This window comes from Quercus robur, chromosome 5 (genome assembly GCF_932294415.1).
Source record: "Quercus robur chromosome 5, dhQueRobu3.1, whole genome shotgun sequence".
NCBI lineage: Eukaryota > Viridiplantae > Streptophyta > Magnoliopsida > Fagales > Fagaceae > Quercus > Quercus robur.
In genome coordinates this window covers 32,190,026-32,215,905 of record NC_065538.1, presented here as the reverse complement: position 1 = coordinate 32,215,905, position 25,880 = coordinate 32,190,026, and the positions used below count along the sequence as shown (strand labels likewise).

Here is a 25,880-nt window from a genome sequence, read left to right as displayed (position 1 = left end):
TAGCCGTTAATTATGGATGACTAACCACTCAATTTTTTAATGTAATAATTTTTCTCCTTTTTTTCATCAGTGCTATGCAAGTGCAGGCACATGTGTGATTTGGACAATGATTTGTGAAGAACTATTATGGGTATTATTAATATCAAATGAATGTGATATCGTATATTCTTGATGCGATGATCACTTCATAAGTATAAATGCTTATAAGATGTGGGGGGCGAGGGTTGGAGTTCAAGTCTCCAAGAAAGAGTTTTAAACACGTATACACAACACTTTGATTAGACTATAGTAAAATTTCTATCTTTAAAAAAAAAAAAAATATATATATATATATATATATATATCAAATCTACTAAAGAACCTTATTGTTTATTATGAAATTAACAAAAAAACATTTAAAAATGGTATCATTATAATGAGTCTTATGACAAGAGTCTTGTAATCAGTCCATTAATTTTATAAATTGTAAGCATATACAAAACAATCAAACAATAAAATAGATATAAGATATAAAAGTTTGTAATTTTTAACCCTTTAATAAAATTTATAAAAATTCCTTTTAATGAGGACATCAATGATGAACAACACTTGGAAAGAATGTTCTCTTATGTTTATATATTCTTGATTTGTCAAGAGAGAATCTAATTCTAATTTTTTGTGTTGCATATGGTTAGTTGTTAAAATTGTGTATTTATATATTACTAACTAGTAGTCAAGAGTTTTATAATTCAATTAGTTGATACTTATTGTTATTTTCAAAATATATATTCCGAATTTAAATTCCTTCATCTCCATTGTAACTATTGAATTATAAGATGAAATTAGTATATTCAACCTTGAGATTTTCACAATAAATATTATACTTGTTTAATGGTAAAAAATTTCCCATAATGAATGGATATTAATTACAGTTCAATCTCACATCTACATACATTCCTCTCTGTAGTTCAGTTTGCCACGATAACCTTCTAATTTATCAATTTCCTTCCAAAGCCTTTAAACGGCACCCTCATAATTATAATACTCTGACCCTGTGCTGTGTTCTACTTGGCATTCAAATCTACATAATGGTTCCTCACCAATTGGTAATCAAATTCCTCGAAAAATATGAATCTATCCATATAAGCAAAACATATTAAAGAGCACCCTCATAATGACAGTTAACATGAATCTTTATCTCATTAATAACTATTTATCAATGAAGTTAGGAATTTATTGTACAGGTTTTTTTTTTGAGACTCTATTGTACAGGTTAAGTCTTCAAATTCAAACAAACTTCAAATGAGAAAGAAATCAATAAAATCCAAAAACCCTTTGGATCATTGACGACACCATTGCGTGGCACAGAGTCTATACTGTACCAACCGAAAAGACTCAAAACCCACTTAGTTCACTCCATAAAATCAAGAAACAGAAGGGTATATTTGGCGAGTAGACAATTTGAAAACAATGTTAAATAAAAGGCGAAAACCACATTTTCGTCCCTACAATTTTACGCAACTTTCACTTTGGTCCCTATCTTTTATTTTCACCGCTTTTAATTCCTATTTAGAAAAACGCTATTTATTTTAGTCTTTTCCGTCAATGCTCCAATGGCAAAGGAATCATAATAATTGTACTTAATAATGTTCAAAGAGTTAGCAAAGCACATGTACAAGCACACACATGGCAACCAAAAATTCAACTTCTGCTGCTTCTACAAGGAGATGCCTGTGCTCACCCACCACTCATCCTGGGTCGTTTAGGTGCAGCCTGCATAGGAGTTCTAGCAAATCCACAGTGCATATTAAGCTATCAAAGGTGGACTCAAAAACCCATTTTATCAAGGCGTTTCTCATGCAGATCATCAAACCATCAAGCCATGGTCTTCGAAGGAAAAGGAACTTCCAGCCCAGACCCACCAGGTTCTGTTTGATGAATAACAATGGTCATGATGTGGTGGCAGTTTCTTGATTATATATATGTTGTAATATTAACTCATGTCTCTGAGATGTTTGTTTTTTTGGTGGATGGTAGGCAAAGTTTAGAGATGGTTCAAGTATCATGGTTATTAATGTTGGAAAAGGTGAAATGCAAAGTTTTTGAAAGCATTTTATCAATCTGGTGGTTTTGCTTTCGCTATGGTTTGAATGATTTAATTTATTGGGTTTGTTTGGCTATTGATAGGAAATATATTATCACCTTATTGTGTTTTTTTCTTATCTTTTTCATCCTTAACGCTAATTGGTTGATGAAGAAGGCCAAAATTGTAGAAAGATCCTGAAATTCTCTTCCATTTGTATAGGTGGCTTTTAAATTGTTTACGTGAGTGCTTTATGATAATTCTAGCGCAAATTGCACTATTGCCCCCTTAAAGATAGGACAGTTACAATAACAATTTTTTTCTTTTTTTTTTGGACTTGGGTAGAAATACTAGATATGATGCCGCACATCTTGAGCCCACTTCCCCTTCCTCTAACCCTCAAGTAAACATTCCACCTAAATGCAGTTGGTAGTTGCAAAGTTACATTTTCCATTTGAGAATTTGTTATTTCAAGTAAGTTATGGTATAATGTGATCCATAAATCTTGCTACTTTATTTTTCAAAAAGCTAAAAGTTAAATTATTTGAAATTGCACTCGGACAAAAAGTAAGGTAGAAACCGTTTCAGTAAAAATAATAAATAAATAAATAAATAAAAAATAAAAAATAAAAAAACTAGCTTTTGATCGGTTTTCAGATACACACTTAGTTTAGAATATATTAATTTTCTCATTTAACCTTTCATAAAACGTACTTTATCCATCTTTAAAAAAATAAAATAAAATAAAATAAATAAATTTGTCAAATTGAGGAAAATGTGTAGACTGGGCCCACATTAAATCGACATCAATATCCTTGTCACTTTATTATAATTAATGAGGATATTACAAATGTTGAATACTTAATACTGACAAATTACAATCCAATATTTTGATGATTTATTATTAATTTTTTTCATCCTTAACATTGCCATAACACACACTTGCGGCATTTATAACCCACCATTTTATATTATAATTTTTTTTTAATTATTGATTCTAAAAAAAAAAAATTGTACATTTTGTCACAACACAATTAGTGGCTTTCATTACAATTTATGCTTATAAGAGGCCTAAATGCCAAAAATGAATCATAAACAGAAAATAGGAACAACAACATATGTTCAACAATAAAATATCATGAGTTCAATGGCAAACTTTCTAACCAAATGGAAGTAGGGTAGAGTGTGAAAGGGAACAAGAATACAACTCAAAGGTGAATGAGGTTCACAATTTGATCAACTTGTACTAAAATAGAATTAACTTTGTCATTCAAATATCTTCATTGTTTGAAAGGTATTTGAGAGGTGAAGTAATTGATGGGTCGTGGATAATAAACAGAGTTTCACTTCTTCTCTTTGTTCTTGAGAAACAACTAATGGGTGGTAGAATGATATGAATTTTTATATTTTTTGATGTTGTAGTATGCTCTAGTTGCTCTTGTATTTTTGTTTTATTGTCTAAATGGTTTTGTTTCTCCCTTAAATGAGTAAAGAGTGGTCCTATTTTGGGATTACCCATGGACCTAAGAGATAAAAATTTTCAAGTGAGTTGGGAACACTTGCAAAGTCTATAAGCTCATGTGCTAGCCTAATGCTAGCCATTGTCGATCTTGTTTTTTTTTTTTTTTTTTTTTTTTTTTTTTTTTTTTTTTTTGGCCTCAATTTGCTTGCCAAAACAAAATGTCAATTTAAGCCTTAGAAATCCAAAAAACACATTTTGACACACAAAAAATAAAGAATTACATGAAATAATTTAATTTGTCCCAATTGAACGTTGGATAAATTATTTTGATGGTTTAAGAGCCCAAAATTACCACAATTTGAACAATTTTGACCAAGCTAATCATCAATCAAATTATCTCAAAGCTCACCCAACTTCCAAATTCCATCTTATTTTAACCAAATCCACCGTTTCTTAACATTTGACTAATTTTGACCAAGTTTGACCAACCTTAATTGAGGTTTAATCAAGATTTGACCAAAACTCCAATTGTCCGATCATGATAAATTTTCTCTCATGTTAAAGATCATGAAATTCACTTTAAAATGACAGTTCACAAGCCCAGATTACAATTGAAACCAATAAGATATTACAAAAACATTGAATCTTTGATGAAAAGACTTAGTTTTTTTCATAACATTTTATTATAGTTTAATCTGGGTTAAATTATAATGAAACGACCACCAAATGACTCAAGTGAGGAGTTTTTGGGGGAAAAAAAATCTCATGATAAACTTTGATTTGACATGTGTAAAGTTGTGATTTACAAATATGTATTTTGTTGGCTTTTATTTTGTGCCAAATTTGATTGTAATTTTATTCAATCTTGTGTACCCTATATTTATTGTGGGATGTGATTGTAAGGGTTGTGTGTTAGAAAGAGAGAATGTGAAGACTCAAGCAAGTGAAGCCAGAAGACTTCTCGCAGGTGTCTCGCAACTAAGCTTCCCGCGAAGTGAAGCATGTGCCTTGCACATGACTAGAATGCGAAGAGTTTGTACAGATGGAGACAACTGTGTCTCGCAAGTATCTCGCGGATAAGGCCTTCTCGCGAGATACCCGCGAGACATTCTACTCTGCCAGTCTGTACTGTCTGATACACACTTTCTGTACCTTCATTATATATACCCATATTACCCACAAATGTGATTGAGAGCTTCTGAGAGAAAACCCTAGCTAAAACACTTGAGAGTTAGAAATTGTTATACTAACAATTCTCTACACCTTTGTTTGTGGAATTTCCTCATCTCCTACCTCTCCATTTCCATACCATTGAGAGGTCAATAGCCCAAACACTTACCACCCCTTTTGAGAATGTCCAGTGAGTTTTTGGTGCTGCTGGGAACATTGGAAGAAGCCAAGGATGGCAGATGCAACATGGAGCTTGTTGCAGGATCCGAAGAGCTAGACAAGACATGGTTTCGAGAAGCCTTGTTGGAGTAGGAGCTTGGAGGGCTTAGGTATAGAGGGTAGATTAGGCTTGGAGGGTCTCTTACTTACCCATGTATCCTAACTGATTGTCTAGTGGATTGATTTCCGCTTGGAGGGCGGTGAAGAGGTTTTTCGTCGAGTTCTTCGGTTTCCTCTTCGATAACACGTCTCGGTGTTATCTGTGTTTGCATCTCTCTTCCCTACTCTTGTTTATTTTATTTTACTGCTATGTTGCTTTAATTATGAAGTAGAGTAGCTCTCTTGTTTGTTTGCTTGCGTTTACACTATTCAACGCTTAGTATTAAGTTAGTGTAAAATCAATCAAGCGGTAATTTGAATTGGGGGTCTAAACAAGCTCTTGTATTTTCACACATTTCGATCTTTCAATTGGTATCAAAGCGGGTACACTCGATGTGGTTTAAATACCTGAGTGTGATCCTTGACCCTTTGTGATGGACTGATCACAATCTCTTAATGCCCCAACATTCTTTGATGGAGGCAACTATGCTTTTTGGAAGGTCCGAATGAGGGCTTTCTTTTGTGCTATAGATGAGTCCATGTGGGATTCCGTAGAGAATGGGTACGTTAAACCCACTACTGCCAAGTCCAAATGGGACAAGGCAACTCTTGCATTAGCTAATGCGAATAGTAAGGTCATTAATGCTATATTCTGTGGTGTGTCCCCTGATGAGTTTCACAGGATATCGCACGTGAAAACAGCTAGGGAAGCTTGGATGATCCTTGAAATGACCTATAAGGGTACCAAGAAAGTCAAGGATACGAAGTTTCAAATGTTGACCACCAAATTTGAAGAACTTAAGATGGGAGATGATGAGGCTTTTGATTCTTTCTATGGAAAGCTCAATGAGATTGTAATCGCCAAACTCAATCTTGGAGAAAAGATTAAAGATTCTAAGGTGGTGAGAAAAATTTTGAGGTCTTTACCGGAGAGTTTCAGAGCAAAAGTCACAGCTATAGAAGAGAGTAAAGACTTGGATGAGATCAAAATCCAAGAGTTAATTGAATCTCTCCAAACATATGAGCTGGGACTGCCTTCTCATAAATCGAGCAAATCCTTTGCTCTTAAAACCATCACCGAGAGAATGGGCAACTCCTTAGAAGAGGATGATGTGGAGAAGGAAGTAGTATTCATTGCAAAGAACTTCCGAAAATTTCTGAAGATAAACAACAGTGGGAAACCTTTCAACAGAGGAAAGTTTGCACCCCCCAAGGGTGATAGGAAGGAATTTAGGAAGAAAGATGGGAAGGAGTCTCAATCTACTCAAGGAATCACTTGCTTCGAGTGCAATGGACATGGACATGTCAAGAAAGAATGTCCTAATTATTTAAGAATGAAGGGCAAGGCATATGCCACAACTCTCAGTGATTCAGATTCTTCCGACTCAGATTCGGAGGACAACTGTGATGAAGAAGGGAATTTCTCAGCATTTATGACTATTGCTCATGTTGTATCTTCAGAGGACTTGAATTTGCTTGTGCAAGAACTTAGGGAGCATAGTGATGAGGAATCTGTGGGAATTGTAGAAGAATCAAATGCTGAAGTAGATGAAGATACAACAGATCTTCAAGAGAACTACAACTCTCTCCTTGAAAAGTCGGAAGAGTATGCAAGGGTGGCCAAGGCGACTGTGAAGAAGATGAAGAAAGTAGAGGAGGACTATAGAAGTCTCCTAGTAAGATATAGGAGGCCAAGTGTGAGATTGAGACGTTGAATGGTGAGTTAACCGAGGCTTACACAAAGGTGAAATTTCTTGAGCTTGAAGTGGTTCAAGCAAATGCCAAAGTAGACCGAGTCTCTACCAAGAAGCTTGATGATGTCATCTCTTCACAAAAATCTTTCTCCGACAAAACTGGGTTGGGATATACTGGAGAAAGTAGTTCGAGTATCAAAGTAACCAAGGAAGTAAACTTTGTGAAGGCAAACGAATCAAAAGAAGTTGTCCCAACTGTTGAGAAAGCCAATGTGAAGAAGAAGAAGAATATGGCTGAGCAAAGGGTGTTGAACAAGCCTCGCAACCAATCAACGGTCAGATCTGAAGCCAAAGGGAGATCTCCTCCAAAATCACAAAGAGGTCCGAGAGCAAACCATGTATGCCATTATTGTGGAATACAAGGACACACTAGACCTAATTGTCATAAACTGAGAACATTGAATAATGCTAGGGATCAAAGGTCAAGAGGACCAAGAGATGACAGGAGAAATTGGACTGTTGGGCAACCATGAAGTCAAAACGAAGATTCTGGTGTGATGAATGTAATGAAGATGATTGAGACATTCACCACTTGTTTGGTGAACTTCAACAGCAAGTTTAAAGGTCACAATTCATGTACCCAATCCTATAGGGATATCACCCCAAACGCACATAAAGTGTGGGTGAAGAGGGGTACTCATGCATGATTATCTCCTATGTCCATGCACCAATACTTCTAATACTTAGGATCATAGGTTCATGCATCATATCATGCACTGATTTTTGTTTATAGCATGTCTCTTTTACAAGTTTTTTTTTGTTGTTGTTATTGATCTTACTTTTCTTGTTCTGTTTTTTAGTGTATTTAAAAATTTAAAAACCCATAAAAATTGAAAAATCTTCAAAAAGTTTGATCGCTTATTTTTGTGTATATCACATGTGAGTTTGGCCTAGTACCTTCATACTTATGGCGTAGTGCATTTACGAGCCTAGCTTGTTCTGTATGCACATAAATCTTTGTGGAAGAAATCTTGAAATTTTTGTGTGATTGTTGTAAATAGATCTTCAAGCTTGTCATGAATGATTGGTCAATAATTTTGATGGTCTTGATACTTGCATAGACTTGTGCCTATATTTCTTCCCACTTTATTTTTATGTTTTTGCTATAGAACTCACCAAAAGTAAATCTTCAAATGAAAATAGATATTGAGCTGCAAAAGCCTGTCGCACATACTAGTATTTGACTAGGAAAAAGGGAAAGCGAATTTTTAAATTAAAATGAAAAGGTGCTCAAAAGTCAAAGGCTAACTCTAATTGTTGAAATATCAAAAATTTCAAGCACCAATCTCAAAAAGAGATGAAATATCCAAAAAGGATCAATTGTAATGAATTATGCAGAGGCCAAATGAAAAGCTTCTAAGAATTGTAGTCATTCTCTTGTGGGAGGTCATATATGCTCATTTCTATAATAGAGATAGACCACTTGATTTCGTACCAATTGTGTATGACTTGATTGAATTGATCATTGAAGCTTTACTCTGGACTATGGACTATTCCACATTTGATACTCACACACAACACACAAGACTTTGTTCAAATAATGTCTATCTCATTTGTGTGATTGTACATGTTCAAATGTGATGTGTATGCTCAAATACTTGCTGATCAAACCCAAAAAGATTTTTTAGTGTTTTATATGTTTTTGAAAGTGATTTTGTACTTTCATGTTTCCAGTTTTTGTTCAAAATGCATTTTTGTGTTTTTCATCAAAACCTGGTTCAAAGGCTGTTTCGCGAGAAGCTCGCGACTTAGAGCTTCCTGTGAAATGTGCTTGAGGGAAATCAAAAGTCATATTTTTCATATAGAAACTCTCGCTACTGCCTTGCGGGTATTTCGCGACTAACCTTTTCTCGCGAAATGGTTTTTAGGCAAAAACTGGATTTTTCACAAAATCACACAGAAACTTTCGCGACTGTCTTGCGCCTAATTCGCAACTAACAGCTTCTCGCGAAAGCATTTGTGCTTCAGTGGTTCTTTTTGCGACTGTTTCGCGACTAATTCGCTACTGCCTAACCCGCGAAAAACGCGTGATATCAGTCTAAATGTAGCAGACGTGACATGTTTTCAAACTTTCTTCATTTCCCTCGCATAAGTCTCTCGATCCTGTCTCAACCCAAAATCAATTTTCTCTCAAACCCCATCAATTCCAAGCTTGTTTTATGCAATTTTAACTTTAAGGTATGTTTTCTAAAACTTTTTACCTTTTGTTTTTCATAGATTATGCAGAAAATTAGTTAGGGTTCTCGAAATTGGGGATTTTTTGAAAATGTGTTGGGGTTCATAATTTTTGAGAAAATTTTTCCAAAATCTTGACTGGGCTGAGTTCCATTTGATGTTTGTGTATCTGTGCTGGCCCCTTGTGGCAATTTGAACTTGTATTGAGGCATGTTTCATCATGTTCATGCATTTTTCATAGTGTTTATAAACTGTTGCATGTTAGGTGTTTGACAGAATGTCCAAGTGACATTCTTTGGTTGTATTGGACTCAAATGAGTTCCTTTACTTGAGTTTACTTTGATTGAACTTGTTTCACATGCTTTGGATGTGTTTAACTCGCTTTGTTCTCAAATACCATGCCTTGCACACACTGTGCACACTTTAGGCATCTCTAGGCACACCTCATGCACCTCTAGATGCACACACAAGCATCACCAAATGCACAGCCTATGCACATATTGACACACTCACTTCTTTCATGCATTGTGAGTCTGATTACATGGTTTAACATCTTTAGCATGTTGTTTTGTGTTTATTTACTCTATTTTTGAGTTGTTCTGCTATGTTTTAGGTTGTTTTACCTTTAAGTTGAACTACTGTGAAGCTAATCAAGTTTATTGTATTCTGTTTTGTGTTTCTACATTTGGTTCTTTTCTGTTTTTGCATTCCTTTGCACAGATGGCTCCTACTAAGCATGCAGCCACCAAGAAGCCATCTTCCAAACGCGCACGCACTAATTCTGATCATTTCAAGTCTGCTGATGCTGATATAAAGCTTAATGATTGCTACAAGGGAGCAACCATTATCATGGAAAGGGTGATCAATTTAGAATCCCTTGAAGGCACTTTCATCCCTGCGGTATTCAAAGAAAGGACATGGACCAAACTCCTAAACCCGGTTGAGGTTGTCTATTCAGAGATCATAAGGGAGTTCTTCTCCAATGCTACTATAAACGGAGATCGTATCGAGTGCTGGGTAAGGCACAAAGAATTTGTGATTACAAGGGAGATCATCCAAGATTTTTTGGAAGTTCGTCCAACCTCACAACCAATTGCAGTGCAGTATGAGGATAGATTGGGATCTACTGATGAGATGATAAGGACACTTGGAGGCACCCCGAAGAAATCATCCATGAACACAATACCATTCTCACCGGAGATGAGAGCTTTGGCATATGTGATGATCCACAACCTATATCCGGTCACCAACCTCACCACTTTATCTGCTCCTAGGACAAGATTTTTGTATGATCTCTTTACCCACAAAGAGATAGATATTTGTGGACATATCTTCCATATGTTGAAGAAGAGTATTGTGAAGTAGAATTCAAGAACTGTAATGTCATTTCCCTCATTGTTTATGGGACTAATTGTGAAGACAAGGTTCAAAATCCTGAGTGGTTTGACAGTAGTTCAGAGGGATTATCCCATTGGTGCACACACAATCAATAGGAGTACCGCTCATATCAAGGGCTCCAAAACTGGTGTGCACACGATACCACAAGCTCGTGTTGAGGACGAGGGTGGAGATACAGAGGAGGAGATTGATAGATTTACTTCCACTCCTAAAACGTCAGCACAGCCATCTTCCTCAGCACTAGCACGAGGACCAAATAGACTTGATCGCATTCTAGCCAGAGTTGAGCAAATGTACACAATGTTGGATTCCCATGTACAACATACAGCAAACTAGTTCACTTATGTTCAAGAATAGATCACAGCCTTATCTACTCAGATAGGGAGTTATCCGTCAATCATGGTTCCGACTCAGAGTCCGAGGCATTCTAGCCCTTTGGCCATTCCGGTCAAAAAAGGGGAGAAAATTTTGAGGGGGAGCTGAGGGAGAGCCTGCATAGTGAAAGGGCCTGCATAGTGAAAGGGGGAGTTTGAAAAGCTAACACATAAACATAGTTGTTTTGGTTCAAACTGTTTTTAGTTTTTATAACTAATAGTTCTTGTTTATGTTTTTACTGATTTATTTAAAGCTTTAGTACTCTCTGGTTATATTCAATATAGTTTGTGACTATCTCAATGCTTATGTAGCATTCTCTGTGTACTTTTAGATATTGCTAAAATGTCTTAAATACTTCACACTTGTGCCCTGGTAGGATTGTTCCTAGATGCATATACTTCGTGTATTTTGCATTGGTTGTGTGATTGGACATGCAAGTAATCATAAGTGATTTCTTTATTATACATGTCCAGATGAACATTTACTTGTTATATGTTCATTGGAGTCATTCTTTAATGACTGACCTTGTGTGATCAATTTTTTTTTTTACATGTTATCAAATGTTTACAAACTTGGTCACTTTAGGCTTGCTCTTGTTCATACCTTGTGTTCAACTTGTCATAAGCTTAATGAAAGTTTTGTTTGTGTGCGAGTGTTTCAGGTTACAGGTATAAACTGCAAGTGCTTCATAGTTTCTAGATTAAGTGTGAGTGAGTTTTGCCATTGTTCCCAAACTCACGTTTAAGTCTAGAGTCTGTGTTAGGGGTTTTGTCATGGAATAGCCAAAGGGGGAAATTGTAAAGTTGTGATTTATAAATATGTATTTTGTTGGCTTTTATTCCATGTCAAATTTGATTGTAATTTTATTCAATTTTGTATACCTTGTATTTATTGTGGGATGTGATTGTAAGGGTTGTGTGTTAGAAAGAGAGAGTGTGAAGACTCAAGCAAGTGAAGCCAGAAGACTTCTCGCGGGTGTCTTGCGTCTAAGCTTCCCGCAAAGTGAAGCATGTGCCTTGCACATGACTAGAATGCGAAGAGTCTGTACAGATGGAGACAACTATGTCTCGCGAGTATCTCACGGGTAAGGCCTTCCCGCGAGACACCCACGAGACATTCTGTTCTGCCAGTCTGTACTGCCTGATACACACTTTCTGTACCCTCATTATATATACCCATATTACCCACAAATGTGATTGAGAGCTTCTAAGAGAAAACCCTAGCTAAAACACTTAAGAGTTAGAAATTGTTATACCAACAATTCTCTACACCTTTGTTTGTGGGATTTCCTCATTTCCAACCTCTCCATTTCCATACCATTGAGAGGTCAATAGCCCAAATACTTACCACACCTTTTGAGAGTGTCCAGTGAGTTTTTGGTGCTGCCGGGAAACATTGGAAGAAGCCAAGGGTGGTAGATGCAACATGGAGCTTGTTGCGGGATCCGAAGAGCTAGACAAGACAACGTTCCGAAAAGCCTTGTTGGAGTAGGAGCTTGGAGGGCTTAGGTACAAATGGTAGATTAGGCTTGGAGGGTCTCTTGCTTACCCATGTATCCTAACTGATTGTCTAGTGGATCGATTTCTGCTTGGAGGGCAGCGGAGAGGTTTTTCGCCGAGTTCTTCGGTTTCCTCTTCGATAACATGTCTCGGTGTTATCTGTGTTTGCATCTCTCTTCCCTACTCTTGTTTATTTCATTTTACTGCTGTGTTGCTTTAATTATGAAATAGAGTAGCTCTCTTGTTTGTTTGCTTGCATTTACACTATCCCGCACTTAGTATTAAGTTAGTGTAAAATCAATCAAGCCGTAATTTGAATTGGGGGTCTAAACAAGCTCTTGTGTTTTCACACATTTCGAGCTTTCAACATGTGTAGATGGTAATAACTCCATTTGAATAAAAAGAATTTACCAAAAATATAGAAGTGGAAACTTAATATATGAATATGACTTTTAAGTCATTTTCCAAAGCCTCCAACTTGCTCAATCAGAGGATTGGGCCAATAAAATATGCATCTTTAGAAAATAGACATCATAGGCTTTCCATTGACATCCTACTTGACTAAAACAAAGATCAGCAAGGCTGTAAAGTAAGTTCAAAAGGTTTGAGGAAACTGCACATAGTCCTTTTCTTCGAGTCAAAAGCTTCTTTTTTTTTTTTTTTTTTTTTTCTCTGGTGTCTTTGTGTAAAATATTGTTTCATTTTAACCATTATTGATTCAAAAAACCCAGAATTTTCTTGAAGCATGATAAATTATCTACCTCACAAAAAATTAAATAGCTATACATTATCATCTCCGGATTGAGAAATATGACATACATAGACAAAACATTATCTTTGCAAATTTTTGTGCTGCATTTTGCTTCTAGCTGAAATATTTTCGTGATAATAGCTCCAATTTGAACAAGGACAAAACCTCTAGAATTTAGATTTCCAAAACTTTCTAACAATAACAAGAAAGCAAAAAATCGACTAAGGACTTGTTTGGTTGGAGGGTTGAAAAAGTGGGAAGATAGAAAATTGGGAGGGGATATAGAAAAGTTTAGGGATAGATCAGATTTTAGTTTTCCCTCATATTGTTTGGTTGGCGGAAAAAGTCGAGGGATGGATCTTTTGTTTGATTAGGAAGAAAAATGAGATGATAGAAAATATAATTTGTGTAAATTCACTGCTATGTCCCTAGAACTAATTTTATTAATAGTTGTTAAGAACTATTTTTTAATTATTTTGTAAATTATCAAATAACTACATGAGTTAATATATCAAGAGTAACAAAACTATTACATAAAATAGATAGTTCAAAATATATTTTCACAGCATATATAAAAATGGAAAATAATAAATAAATAAATATATATATATATATATAAAGGGAAAGCATTAGGCCTTCATATGCTGCCATACACGTGTGAATGTGAGAAAAGGTCCACATGCATACCTTTTTCCTTGTTACACCTCTCACCCCATTATTCCCTTTGTTATATTTTCTTTTTCCCTCAAGAAATTTAGCCAAAAAACCTTAGTAAATGAGCTTGACTGCAGTACCAAAAACAAAAAAAAGTTTTGGTGAACATTAGTTGCAATGCAATATCACTCAACAATGATGTATGTTTTGATGCCTAAAATGACCTAGCTTGATGAAGAGAACAGCAATTATGTAGCAGCCTGATTGAAACAACAGTAGCTTGATCGAAACAACACTCATGGGTAGTTACACTATAGCTCCAATAGTGAAGGGAAGGGCAGTAAGGTAATTATGGTTGAAGACTCATTTTCTCTACCTATTTTCTCTTTGATTTGGAGAGATTGTAATTTGGTGGGGCCCGGGTGGAAAATAACCGAAACCATCAATTTTCTCTTTAATTTCCACTCCCAACCAAACAAGAGAAATTGAGTTTCTCCCCACTTTTGTCTCCCTCTTGTTTTCACCTCAATCAAACAAATTGTAAATCCCACCCCATCCCACTTTAAATATTCACCCCTCCCTCATCCATTTCATCATCAACTACTAATACCTCTCATCATTTCCAACTTAGGCTAGACTACAAAAATGTTTTTTTTTTCCCTTAAAATTGCAGCACACATTTAAGCCTTCATCCACCTCTTAACTACCCCTTAAGTAAGCCTATTACCCATTTTATTGCTTTATTAGTCTAGGATTTCATTGAATCAAATAGATGTCATGTTTTGCTTTGTGATTATCATGTTTTATATATGGTTTTCTACATGATTACTGGGATTAGTATATTATTTCCATATAAAAGCTAGTGTACTAATCACATGATTTTCTTTTATTTCTATGCTTCCATATATGACTTTGTCCTTACATTTGCAAATACATGCACTATCATGGATTCCTCTTTGGGTATTTTCTAGAAATACATTTTTCTAAAGCCTATTTATGTGATTTTGAATATGTATATGATGATTTAAGCATAAGATTAATCTTGGCTCTCTAGATAAGGCATGTATTGTATTGATTCATTTGAAATATGTATTGGCATGTTTACGTATTTAGTGGGTATGTAATATTTGGTGCTTGGATGATTATTTATATTCTTTTATACCTTGATTGTGTATGTGTGAAGGTTTATACCTTGATTTACGCACTTGGTCATTGTGGTGCTAGTATCTGCCTAGTGGACAGTTCAACTCCCTTTTACTGCGCATGGTTACCATGCTCTAGGAAATAAGTCTCAACCAAATGGATTAAAGGCAGAGGGTTTATGGGGTCTCCACTAGATTAGGTTTAGGAAGCATATTTGTGCCCCTTGCAAAGGGCTTGATCTATTTAGAGTCTGTGTTCAAAGTTAAGGTATAGAGATGGGAAGGTGTTAAGCACCCAACTTTGCCCGACCTGTGGGTCGGCCTCCTTTCATTGTGTTTTATATCCTAATTATATCAAAGAGTCCTCTATTAGGCTATCCTATCACGCATGCGGGCACACACATTCTAGTTTTATCCTAACATATATCTAATCATACACCCTAGCATCCATCTAGGCATGGCATATCACATCGCAGCTTTCATCATATCACCCAACACATGACATCATCATCTCATCTAAACATGAATCCTAAAATTCATCTAATTATGGTATCTCATACTCCATCTCATGGTATAACACATATCATCATACTACATCATGCTAGAATATATAAACTAGCATGATCATCACATGGGTAGCAAAACATGATAACAAGACAACAAACATCTCATATCATCCAAGAGCTGTAAGCATCATTAACCATTCATGTTCATCATACCATTGCATATTCATCATATGTTCACCACATTCTTCTCATATTATATATGCATGTTCATATTATAATGCATGTACTTACTTACCTCACTACATCATCACCACTACACATATTCATCAAATGCATGATATTGTTCTTATGCATGTTCATGTGTTCAACTAAGCATTCAAATGCTAATAATGTAATTGAACTAACAAAGCTATAAAACATGTTATTTTATTGACTACTAAACTAAATATGTAAAAACTATCTTAAACAGAAGCTAAGGGATGCATATAAACTAAACAAAACAGAAGAAATCAAAGAACAAATAATTCTTAAAAAATTCTCAAACATGTTCTTAACAATTCTTTTTCAAAAATGATTTTTGAGAGAGTGCAACTTCTCCATAGTTCACATCAATTGAACTAATAGCATCTAATCAAGTCAGCATTTTTTACCTTTCCTAAACTAACTATTTCTGGTTAATGTTGTTTTAACATGAGAATGATTCTTGAAGAATAAATATTGCTTTAAATTACCTTTAAAGGAGAAATGTAACACAATTACATTCTAAGTCCTTTAAATTTCCCATATGCTATATTTGCTACATAATATTCATGTGTTAGCTATGTATATATTACTTTGCAAAATAGTAGATAATATCCACATGAATATTTTTAAGTATCCTCACATGTTGCTTGTATATATTCTATGTAAATAATATCACATGCTATATATATTGTTTGTACAAAAATATTTTTTCAAAAACAAATGCCAAGTTTCATAGTTATTTTCCACAATGTGAGTTGTAAAGATTATAATCAAAATGGAGAATTATTCTTTAGAAAGACGTTGTGGGGTGCTTAACACCTTCCACACACATAACTGAGCTTTTGAGTCTAAGAGTCTTTGGTTTGAAACTTTATCGTACCTTATTAGCTAGGATGGCCCATGGTTAACTGGGTTATTAAAATGAATTAGACAATGGGTGAGCAATCACACCTTAAAATCCAATAGTTATTGGTGATTCCTAAAAATTAATAAGTAAAGATACTCACTCACACACATCACCCTAGTGCCACAAATGCACATACATCATCACAGGTTGCCAATGTTGAAATACTTTTAAGAAAAAGGCATCTTTGGGAGGCCAATGGATCAATGAAAATTCTCTCTACCAAAAAAAATTTGGTGTCCACAATCATGGACTAGCTTTCTACACCATGAAAAAGCAATTTGACCTTAATGTTGACTAACCAAATCCTTAAATTTAGCAAATTCCTGAAGGGTGTTTCCTCATAGATTGACAAAAACAAATAAGTTTAGCCAAAAAATTATCTAAATCACGATAAACTAGGTTTCCCTAATTATCCAAATAAGAACAAAATTTAAGATAGCCATTATTCTATATGGTGATACCATATTTTGTTCGATCTCAATTAGCATGCAAAATATCGATTTAAACCCTAAAAAGCAAAAATTATGTCTTTAAACATAAGAAAATAAGGAATTACATGAAAAAAGTCTTTTTGTCTCAATCAAGTCTTGGATAAAACCATTTTAATAACCTAAGGGTTCAAAATCCCAAATTTACCATTTTTGGCTAAGTTTGACTAACGTTGACTAACCTTAACTGGGATTAGTCAAAAAGTGGAACAAATAATATGACCGTCCAATCGAGATAAATTTTTTTCATATTAAATATCCTAAAATTCTCTTCAAAAAGATAATTCACGGGCCAAGAGCAAAGTTGAAATGAATGAAATATCAAGAAAACATAAAAATCCTAATTAAAAATATTATTTCATTATTTTTCAGGTAAAAGAACTGTTTTTGGGCGTTTTTGCATAATAGACAATACAAATCCAGCCACAACGAATGTATACGGCTTAGCCTACATTGAACTATGATCAATATCCCCTTCAGATTAAGAGGAATTAATTTTTCAAGAAAAGTGTCACACAGATTTCTACACCACGTCATCTCACTTCCAAGTGCAATATCTCTACAACCGTAGCTCAAAATTACATGATGTTTGAACTGATGAAAACTAGACATTCAGAACTTCCCATAAATATCGTGTTTTCCATATTGGGTTTTTGTTCATATTTTTAAAATTTCATGAAATTTTATTCCTGTATGGGTTTCTTTTCACATTTTGTTGCTTTAAGTTCTGCACATTCTCAAAAAAATAAAAAAATAAAAAGTTCTGCACTGTCTGCGTAGTTTACCAATTTGGGACTTTTTTCTTTAATAGCTTAATTATGCCTGTATGGTCAGTAACATAATAAGAGTATTTCCTTTTGTGTATAGAATGGAAACTTTGAAGAGGCATCACCCTGTTTCTGGCCAAGAGGGATTACATGAACTCAGGAAAATTGCTATAAGGTTTGAGGAAAATATTTATACTGCTGCCACAAGCCAGTCAGATTATCTACGAAAAATATCTCTGAAAATGCTTACAATGGAAGCTAATTCTCAGAATCCTATAGGCAATGCTTTGCCATCCAACTCTGCTGGCAATAGTAATAAGTCCCCAGATGCAGGTAAGAATGTCAAAGAATTAATTATGTGCATGGTTTTATTAACATATTAATCCACCCTGCTTATCTCTCTGGTGTTGTGTTTTTGACACCGAAATCATTATTTCACGTATCTTCATGGATTATATACAGCACGCATACTTACATGCATATGTACATATACAGAAACAAAGATATATGTTTATATATGTGTGTGTGCGATTTTTTTTTTTCCTTTTGGACATGGACGCATAATTCCCGTTAAAATGTCTAAAGATGTTATGTTTTTGATATCTTGATACGTAATGTTGCCTTTGTTTTATTGGTGGGGGGTATGGGGAACAAAAACAAAAACAAGTTTTGGTGAAAGTTAATTGCAATGCAACATCACTCAACAATGATGTATGTTTTGATGCCTAAAATGACCCAACTTGATGAAGACAATAGCATTACTGTAGCAGCTCGATCGAAACAATACCCATGGGCAGTTACACTTTAGCTCCAACAGTGAAGGGAAGGGTAGTTAGGTAATTATGGTTGAAGACTCATTTTCTCTCCCTATTTTCTCTTTGATTTGGAGAGATTGTAATTTGGTGGGCCTAGGTGGAAAATAATTGAAACCACCAATTTTCTCTTTAATTTCCACTCCCAACCAAACAAGAGAAAATGAGTTTTTCCCCACTTTTGTCCCCCTCTTGTTTTCACCTCAACCAAGCAAATTGTGAGTCCCACTCCATTCCACTTTAAATATTCACCCCTTCCTCATCCATTTCATCATCAACTACTAATACCTCTCATCATTTCCAACGTAGGCTAGACTACAAAAATGTTTTTTTTTTTTTCCTAAAAATTGCAGCACACATTTAAGCCTTCATTCTCCTCTCAACTGCCCCTTAAGTAAGCCTATTACCCATTTTATTGCTTTATTAGTTGAGGATTTCATTTAATCAAATAGATGTCATGTTTTGCTTTGTGATTATTGAAAGTTCAAAAACGTGTACAAAAACACTTTTGAACGTTTAGACCCCCAAAAACCAATTTAATCAACACATGCAATATGTTAAACAACTAGTGTGCGGAAACTTAACATATGCTATAACATGGAATTGATTAAACAACTATCTAAGCCACAACAAAATAAACCACAGCAGATTAATGTAAAGGCAGAGATAGAGAGGAAGGAAGATGCAAACACAGCGATAACACCAGATATGTTATCGAAGAGGAAACCGAAGACCTCGGCGAAAAACCTCTCCGCCGCCCTCCAAGCGGTAATCAATCCACTAGAAAATACAGTTGGGATACAAGGACAGCAATAGACCCTCCAAGCCTAATCTACCCAATGCACCTAAGCCCTCCAAGCTTCTTGCTCCAACGAGGTTGCGCCGAACCTTTTTCTTTTCTAGCTTTCCGGATTCCGCTACTACACCGTAGTATCAACCAATGAATATTGGCTCCTTCCTAACTGCTTCCCAGAACTCCAAACGTCTGTCTCACAGGGATGATAATGGTGAGAACCAGGTTTGGTATAATGGCCTCTCAAGGATTTGACAATGGAGAGGAAGAGAGTGAGGGAATTTGATGAGACTCTAAGGTAGAGATTGTGGGTGAAACAATCTGGTTTTTCTTTAGGGTTTCTCTCTCAAAATTCTCTCTGGAAGCTCTCTTTCAATCGTGGGTTAAAAAGGTATTTATACTGAAGTGGAGTGGAATGCGAAACGTCAGGTTTTTCCAAAACAGGGGTAGCTCGCGGCTTGACCTCGCGACTTGACTAAGTCGCGAGTTCCAGTCGCGAGTTAACCGTATGGCCAGTTGTCCTGTTTTGTCCTGTAGTGCTCCAGCTAGCATGACTGTTCATCTTCCAGCATGCTTGGCACGTGTGCATCTTCTGGCGGGTTGAAGCCGCGAGTCCAGCCGCGAGTCCCAGCCGTGACACTCTGTTTTCTTGCACACTCTTGAGCAATCTTCACACTATCTCACTCACTACCCTTACAACAATCCCACCTAAATACAGGGTTACTAAATGCTGAATTACAAGCAAATTTGGCACGGAATAAAGCCAATTAGATGGTTGAATAAATTCAACCTTACAATTATCATGTTTTATATATGGTTTTCTACATGATTACTGGAATTAGTATATTATTTCCATATAAAAACTAGTGTACTAATCACATGATTTTTTTTTATTTCTATGCTTCCATATATGACTATGTGCTTCCATATGCAAATACATGCACCACCATGATCTACATTTTCTAAAGCCTATTTATGTGATTTTGAATATGTATATGATGATATAGGCATGAGATTAATCTTGGTTCTCTAGATTAGGCATGTATTGTATTGATTCATTTGAAATATTGGCGTGTTTACGTATTTAGTGGGTATGCAATATTTGGTGCTTGGATGATTATGTATATTCTTTTATACCTTGATTGTGTATGTGTGAAGGTTTATACCTTGATTTACACGCTTGGTCATTGTGGCGCCAGTGCCTTTGGGTAATTTGACTCCCTTTTACTATGCATGGTTGCCATGCTCTAGGAAATAAGTCTTAGCCGAATGGACTAGAGGTGGAGGGTTTATAGGGTCTCCAGTAGATTAGGTTTAGGAAGCATATTTGTGCCCCTTGCAAAGGGCTTGATCTGTTTAGAGTCTGTATTCAGAGTTAAGGTATAGAGATGGGAAGGTGTTAAGCACCCAACTTTGCCGGACCTGTGGGTCGGTCTCTACTCATTGTGTTTTATATCATAATTCTATCAAAGGGTCCTTTATTAGGCTATCCTATCACACACACACACACACACACTAGTTTTATCCTAACATATATCTAATCATACCCCCTAGCATCCATCTAGGCTTGGCATATCACATTGTAGCTTTCATCATATTACCTACATACACACTAGTTTTATCCTAACATATATCTAATCATACCCCCTAGCATCCATCTAGGCTTGGCATATCACATTGTAGCTTTCATCATATTACCTACATATGTCATCTTCATCTCATATAAACATATATCCTAACATTCATCTAAGTATGGTATCTCATACTCCACCTCATGGTATAACACATATCATCATACTACATCATGCTAGCATATAAACTAGCATCATCATCACATGGGTAGCAAAACATGATTACAAGACAACAAACATCTCATGTCATCCAAGGGCAGTAAGCATCATCAACCATTCATGTTCATCATACCATTGCATATTCATCACATGTTCACCACATTCTTCTCATATCATATATTCATGTTAATATTGTAATGTATGTTCTTATTTTACTTACCTCACTGCATCATCACCACTACACATATTCATCAAATGTATGATACTATTGGAAAGTTCAAATAGTGTAAAAACACCCTTGAACATTTAGACCCCTAATTTACAAATTAACCAATTCAAGCTTTATGTCAAACAACTACTGTGCAGAAAAATGAACAAAAGTTATAAAACAGAATTGGTAAACAATCTAAGCCAATTTAAAATCACAACCCACACCAAATAATAAAAGGCAAAGATAAAAAGGAAGGAAGATGCAAACACAAGGGCAACACGCGATATGTTATCGAAGAGGAAACCAAAGCCCCTCGGCGTAAAACCTCTCCGCCGCCCTTCAAGCGGTAAACAATCCACTAGAAAATGTAGTTGGGATATATGGACAGCAATAGACCCTCCAAGCCTAATCTACCCAGTGCACCTAAGCCCTCCAAGCTTCTTGCTCCAACGAGGTTGCGCCGAACCTATTTCTTTTATAACTTCCCGGATTCCGCTACTTGACCATAGCATCAACTAATGTAAATTGGTTCATTTCTAACTGCTTCCCAGAACACCAAACAGCTTTCTCACAGTAATGGGTATGGTGAGAAAAAAGTTTTGGTAAAATGCCTCTCAAGGATTTAACAATGGAGAGGAAGAGAGTTGAAGAATTTGAAGAGACTCTTATGTAAAGATTATGGATGAATCAATCTTGTTTTACTTTAGGGTTTCTCTCTCAAAATTCTCTCTGGAAGCTATCTTTCTTTTGTGAGTATAAGGGGTATTTATATTAGGGTGAGAAAAAAATGTGAAACGCCAGGTTTATCAAAACAGGGGTGGCTCGCGGCTTGACTGAGTCACGAGATCCAGCCACGCGATACCAGAATAGCCAGTTGTCTTCTTTTGTCCTGTAGTGCTCCAGCTAGCATGACGGTTCAACTTCTAGCATGCTTGGCACGTGTGCTGCTTCTGGCGACTTGCAGCCGCGAGTCACCCGCGAGATCCAGCCGCGAGACTCTGTTTTCTTGCACACTCTTAAGCGTTCAACACTCTATCTCACTCACTACCCTTAAAACAAACCCACCTAAATACAAGGTTACTAATTGCTGAAATACAAGCAAATTTAGCACGGAATAAAGCCAACAAAATGGTTGAATAATTTCAACCTTACACTATTGTTATGCATGCTCATGTGTTCAACTAAGCATTCAAACACTAATATTGTAATTGAACTAACAAAGCTATAAAACATGTTATCCTATTGACTACTAACCTAAATATGTAAAAACTATCTTAAACAGATGCTAAGGGATTCATATAAACTAAACAAAATAGAAGAAATCAAAGAACAAATAATTCTTAAAAAAATTTCTTTCAAAAATGATTTTTTAGAAAGTGCAACTTCTCCATAGTTCACATCAATTGAACTAATAGCATCCAATCAAGTCAACATTTTTTACCTTTCCTAAACTAACTATTTTGGGTTGATGTTGTTTCAACATGGGAATGATTCTTGAAGAATAAATATTGCTTCAAATTCCTTTTAAAGGAGAAATGGAACACAATTACACTTAAGTCCTTTAAATTTCTCATATGCTATCTTTGCTACGTAATATTCACGTGTTAGCTATGTATATATTACTTTGCAACATAGTAGATAATATCCGCATAAATATTTGTAAGTATCCTCACATGTTGCTTGTATATATTCTATGTAAATAATATCACATGTTATATATATATATATATAAATTGTTTGTACAAAAATCTTTTTTCAAAAACAAATGCCAAGTTTCATAGTTATTTTCCACAATGTGAGTTGTAAAGATTATAATCAAAATGGAGAATTATTCTTTAGAAAGACGTTGTGGGGTGCTTAACACCTTCCACACACATAACCGAGCTTTTGAATTTAAGAGTCTTTGGTTCGAAACTTTATCCTACCTTATTAGCTAGGATGGCCCATGGTTAACTGGGTAATTAAAATGAATTAGACAATGGGTGAGTAATCACACCTAAAAATCCAATAGCTAATGGTGATTCTTAAAAATTAGTAAGTAAAGATACTCACACACATCACCCTGGTGCCACAAATGCACATACATCATCACAAGTCGCCAATGTCAAAATACTCTCGAGAAAAAGGCATCTTTGGGAGGCCAATGGATTAGTGAAAATTCTCTCTACCAAAAAAATCTGGTATCCACAACCATAAACACCAAAAAAAAACACCTAATTGACATGCTATATTTGCCCAAAATCATGGGCTATCTTTCGGCACCATGAAAAAGCAATTTGACCTTAGTGTTGACTGACCAAATCCTTAAATTTAGCAAATTTCCAAAGCGTGTTTTGTAAGGTTGAATTTATTCAACCATCTAATTGGCTTTATTCCGTGCCAAATTTGCTTGTAATTCAGCATTTAGTTACCCTGTATTTAGGTGAGTTTGTTGTAAGGGTAGTGAGTGAGATAGAGTGAAGTTTGCTCAAGAGTGTGCAAGAAAACAGAGACTCGCGGCTGGGACTCGCGGCTGGACTCGCGGCTGCAAACCGCCAGAAGCTGCACACGTGCCAAGCATGCTGGAAGATGAACAATCATGCTAGCTGGAGCACTACAGGACAAAACAGGACAACTGGCCATACGGTTAACTCGCGACTGGATCTCGCGACTTGGTCAAGCCGCGAGGTCAAGCCGCGAGCCACCCCTGTTTTGCCAAAACCTGACGTTTCACATTCCTCTCTCACTCCAGTATAAATACCCCTTTAACCCACGATTGAAAGAGAGCTTCCAGAGAGAATTTTGAGAGAGAAACCCTAAAGAAAAACCAGATTGCTTCACCCACAATCTATACCTTAGAGTCTCTTCAAATTCCCTTACTCTCTTCCTCTCCATTGTCAAATCCTTGAGAGGCATTATACCAAACCTGGTTCTCACCATTATCATCTCTGTGAGACAGTTGTTTGGAGTTCTGGGAAGCAGTTAGGAAGGAGCCAATCTTCATTGGTTGATGCTACGGTCTAGTAGCGGAATCCGGGAAGCTAGAAAAGAAAAAGGTTCGGCGCAACCTCGTTGGAGCAAGAAGCTTGGAGGGCTTAGGTGCACTGGGTAGATTAGGCTTGGAGGGTCTATTGTTGTCCTTGTATCCCAACTGTATTTTCTAGTGGATTGATTACCGCTTGGAGGGCGGCGGAGAGGTTTTTCGCCGAGGACTTCGGTTTCCTCTTCGATAACACATCGCGTGTTGTCTTTGTGTTTGCATCTTCCTTCCTCTCTATCTTTGCCTTTATTTTATCTGCTGTGGTTTTATTTTGTTATGGCTTAGATAGTTGTTTAACCAATTTCATATTATAGCATGTGTTAAGTTTCCGCACACTAGTTGTTTGACATATTGCTTGAGTTGGTTAAGTTGTTTTTGGGGGTCTAAACGTTCAAAGGTGTTTTGTACACATTTTTGAACTTTCATGTTTCCACATAGATTGACAAAAAAAAAAAAAAAAATGTTTAGCCAAAAAATTACCTAAATCATGATAAACTAGATTTCCCTAAATATCCAAATAAGAACAAAGTTTAAGGTAGCCATTATTCTATATAGTGATACCGTATTCATGTAATAAGGAATTACATGAAAAAAAGTCTTTTTATCTTAATCAAGTCTAGGATAAAGCCATTTTAATAACCTAAGGGTTCAAAATCCCAATTGCCATTTTTGGCTAAGTTTGACCAACGTTGACTAACCTTAACAGGGATTAGTCAGAAAGTTGACCAAACAATATGACTGTTCAATCGAGATAAAATTTTTTTTTTATATTAAATATCCTAAAAGTTTCTTCAAAAAGATAATTCATGGGCCAAAATTGGAGTTGAAACGAATGAAATATCAAGAAAACATAAAAATCCTAATTAAAATATTATTTCATTATTTTTTAGGTAAAAGAGCTGTTTTTGGGCGTTTTTTGGAAAGAGACAGTATGAATCCAACCATGACGAATGTGAATGGCTTAGACTACATTGAATTATGATCGATATCCCCTTCAGATTAGGAGGAATTAATTTTTCAAGAAAAGTGCCACACAAATTTCTACACTGCGTCACCTCACTTCCAAGTGCAATATCTCGACAATCGTAGCTCAAAATTAGGGAAAAATGCTCATATACCCCCTAAACTTTCAACCATTGGCCAAAAGACCCCCTCAATTTTTTTATTGGCTAATTTACTCCTTAAACTCTTCACAACTACCAAATCAATACTTCAGTTAGTCACACGTTAAAACACTAACGAAATAAGCACATGTGACTCACGTGACTTTTAAATACAAACCTAAAATAACCCAAACGTCCAAAACCCAGTGGAAAGAAGAGAAGAGAACTAGGTCCAGCAGAGAGAGAGAGAGAATCCACATCGTTCAGAGCCATTGCAGAGCTTCTCCCCGCCATCTCGCTGTCCTTGTCCCGATTGTGCCTGGGTATGTCTTTTTTCTTTTTCTTTTTCTTTTTTTCCCTTCTTACGTATTGCTATTTAAATCTTCTAAGAATTTTTATTTTTTTTAATCTCCATTTCGAATTTTTATAGTAGAAATTCTTGTTTTGATTTAATTTTTAGGTTGTGTCTCTATGAAATTCT

The 25,880-nt window shown here is 35.7% G+C and overlaps 1 protein-coding gene across 1 annotated transcript in view; it reads left to right on the top strand.

Annotated features, from left to right (window-relative positions):
• Positions 1–17,772: 17,772 nt before the first annotated feature.
• Positions 17,773–25,880, top strand: part of LOC126728113 (mediator of RNA polymerase II transcription subunit 15a-like) — a 42,708-nt gene continuing 34,600 nt past the window's right edge. The window contains exon 1 of the mRNA XM_050433981.1: positions 17,773–18,004. Within this exon, the coding sequence (XP_050289938.1) occupies positions 17,773–18,004 (232 nt within the window). The remainder of the gene's footprint in view (positions 18,005–25,880) is intronic.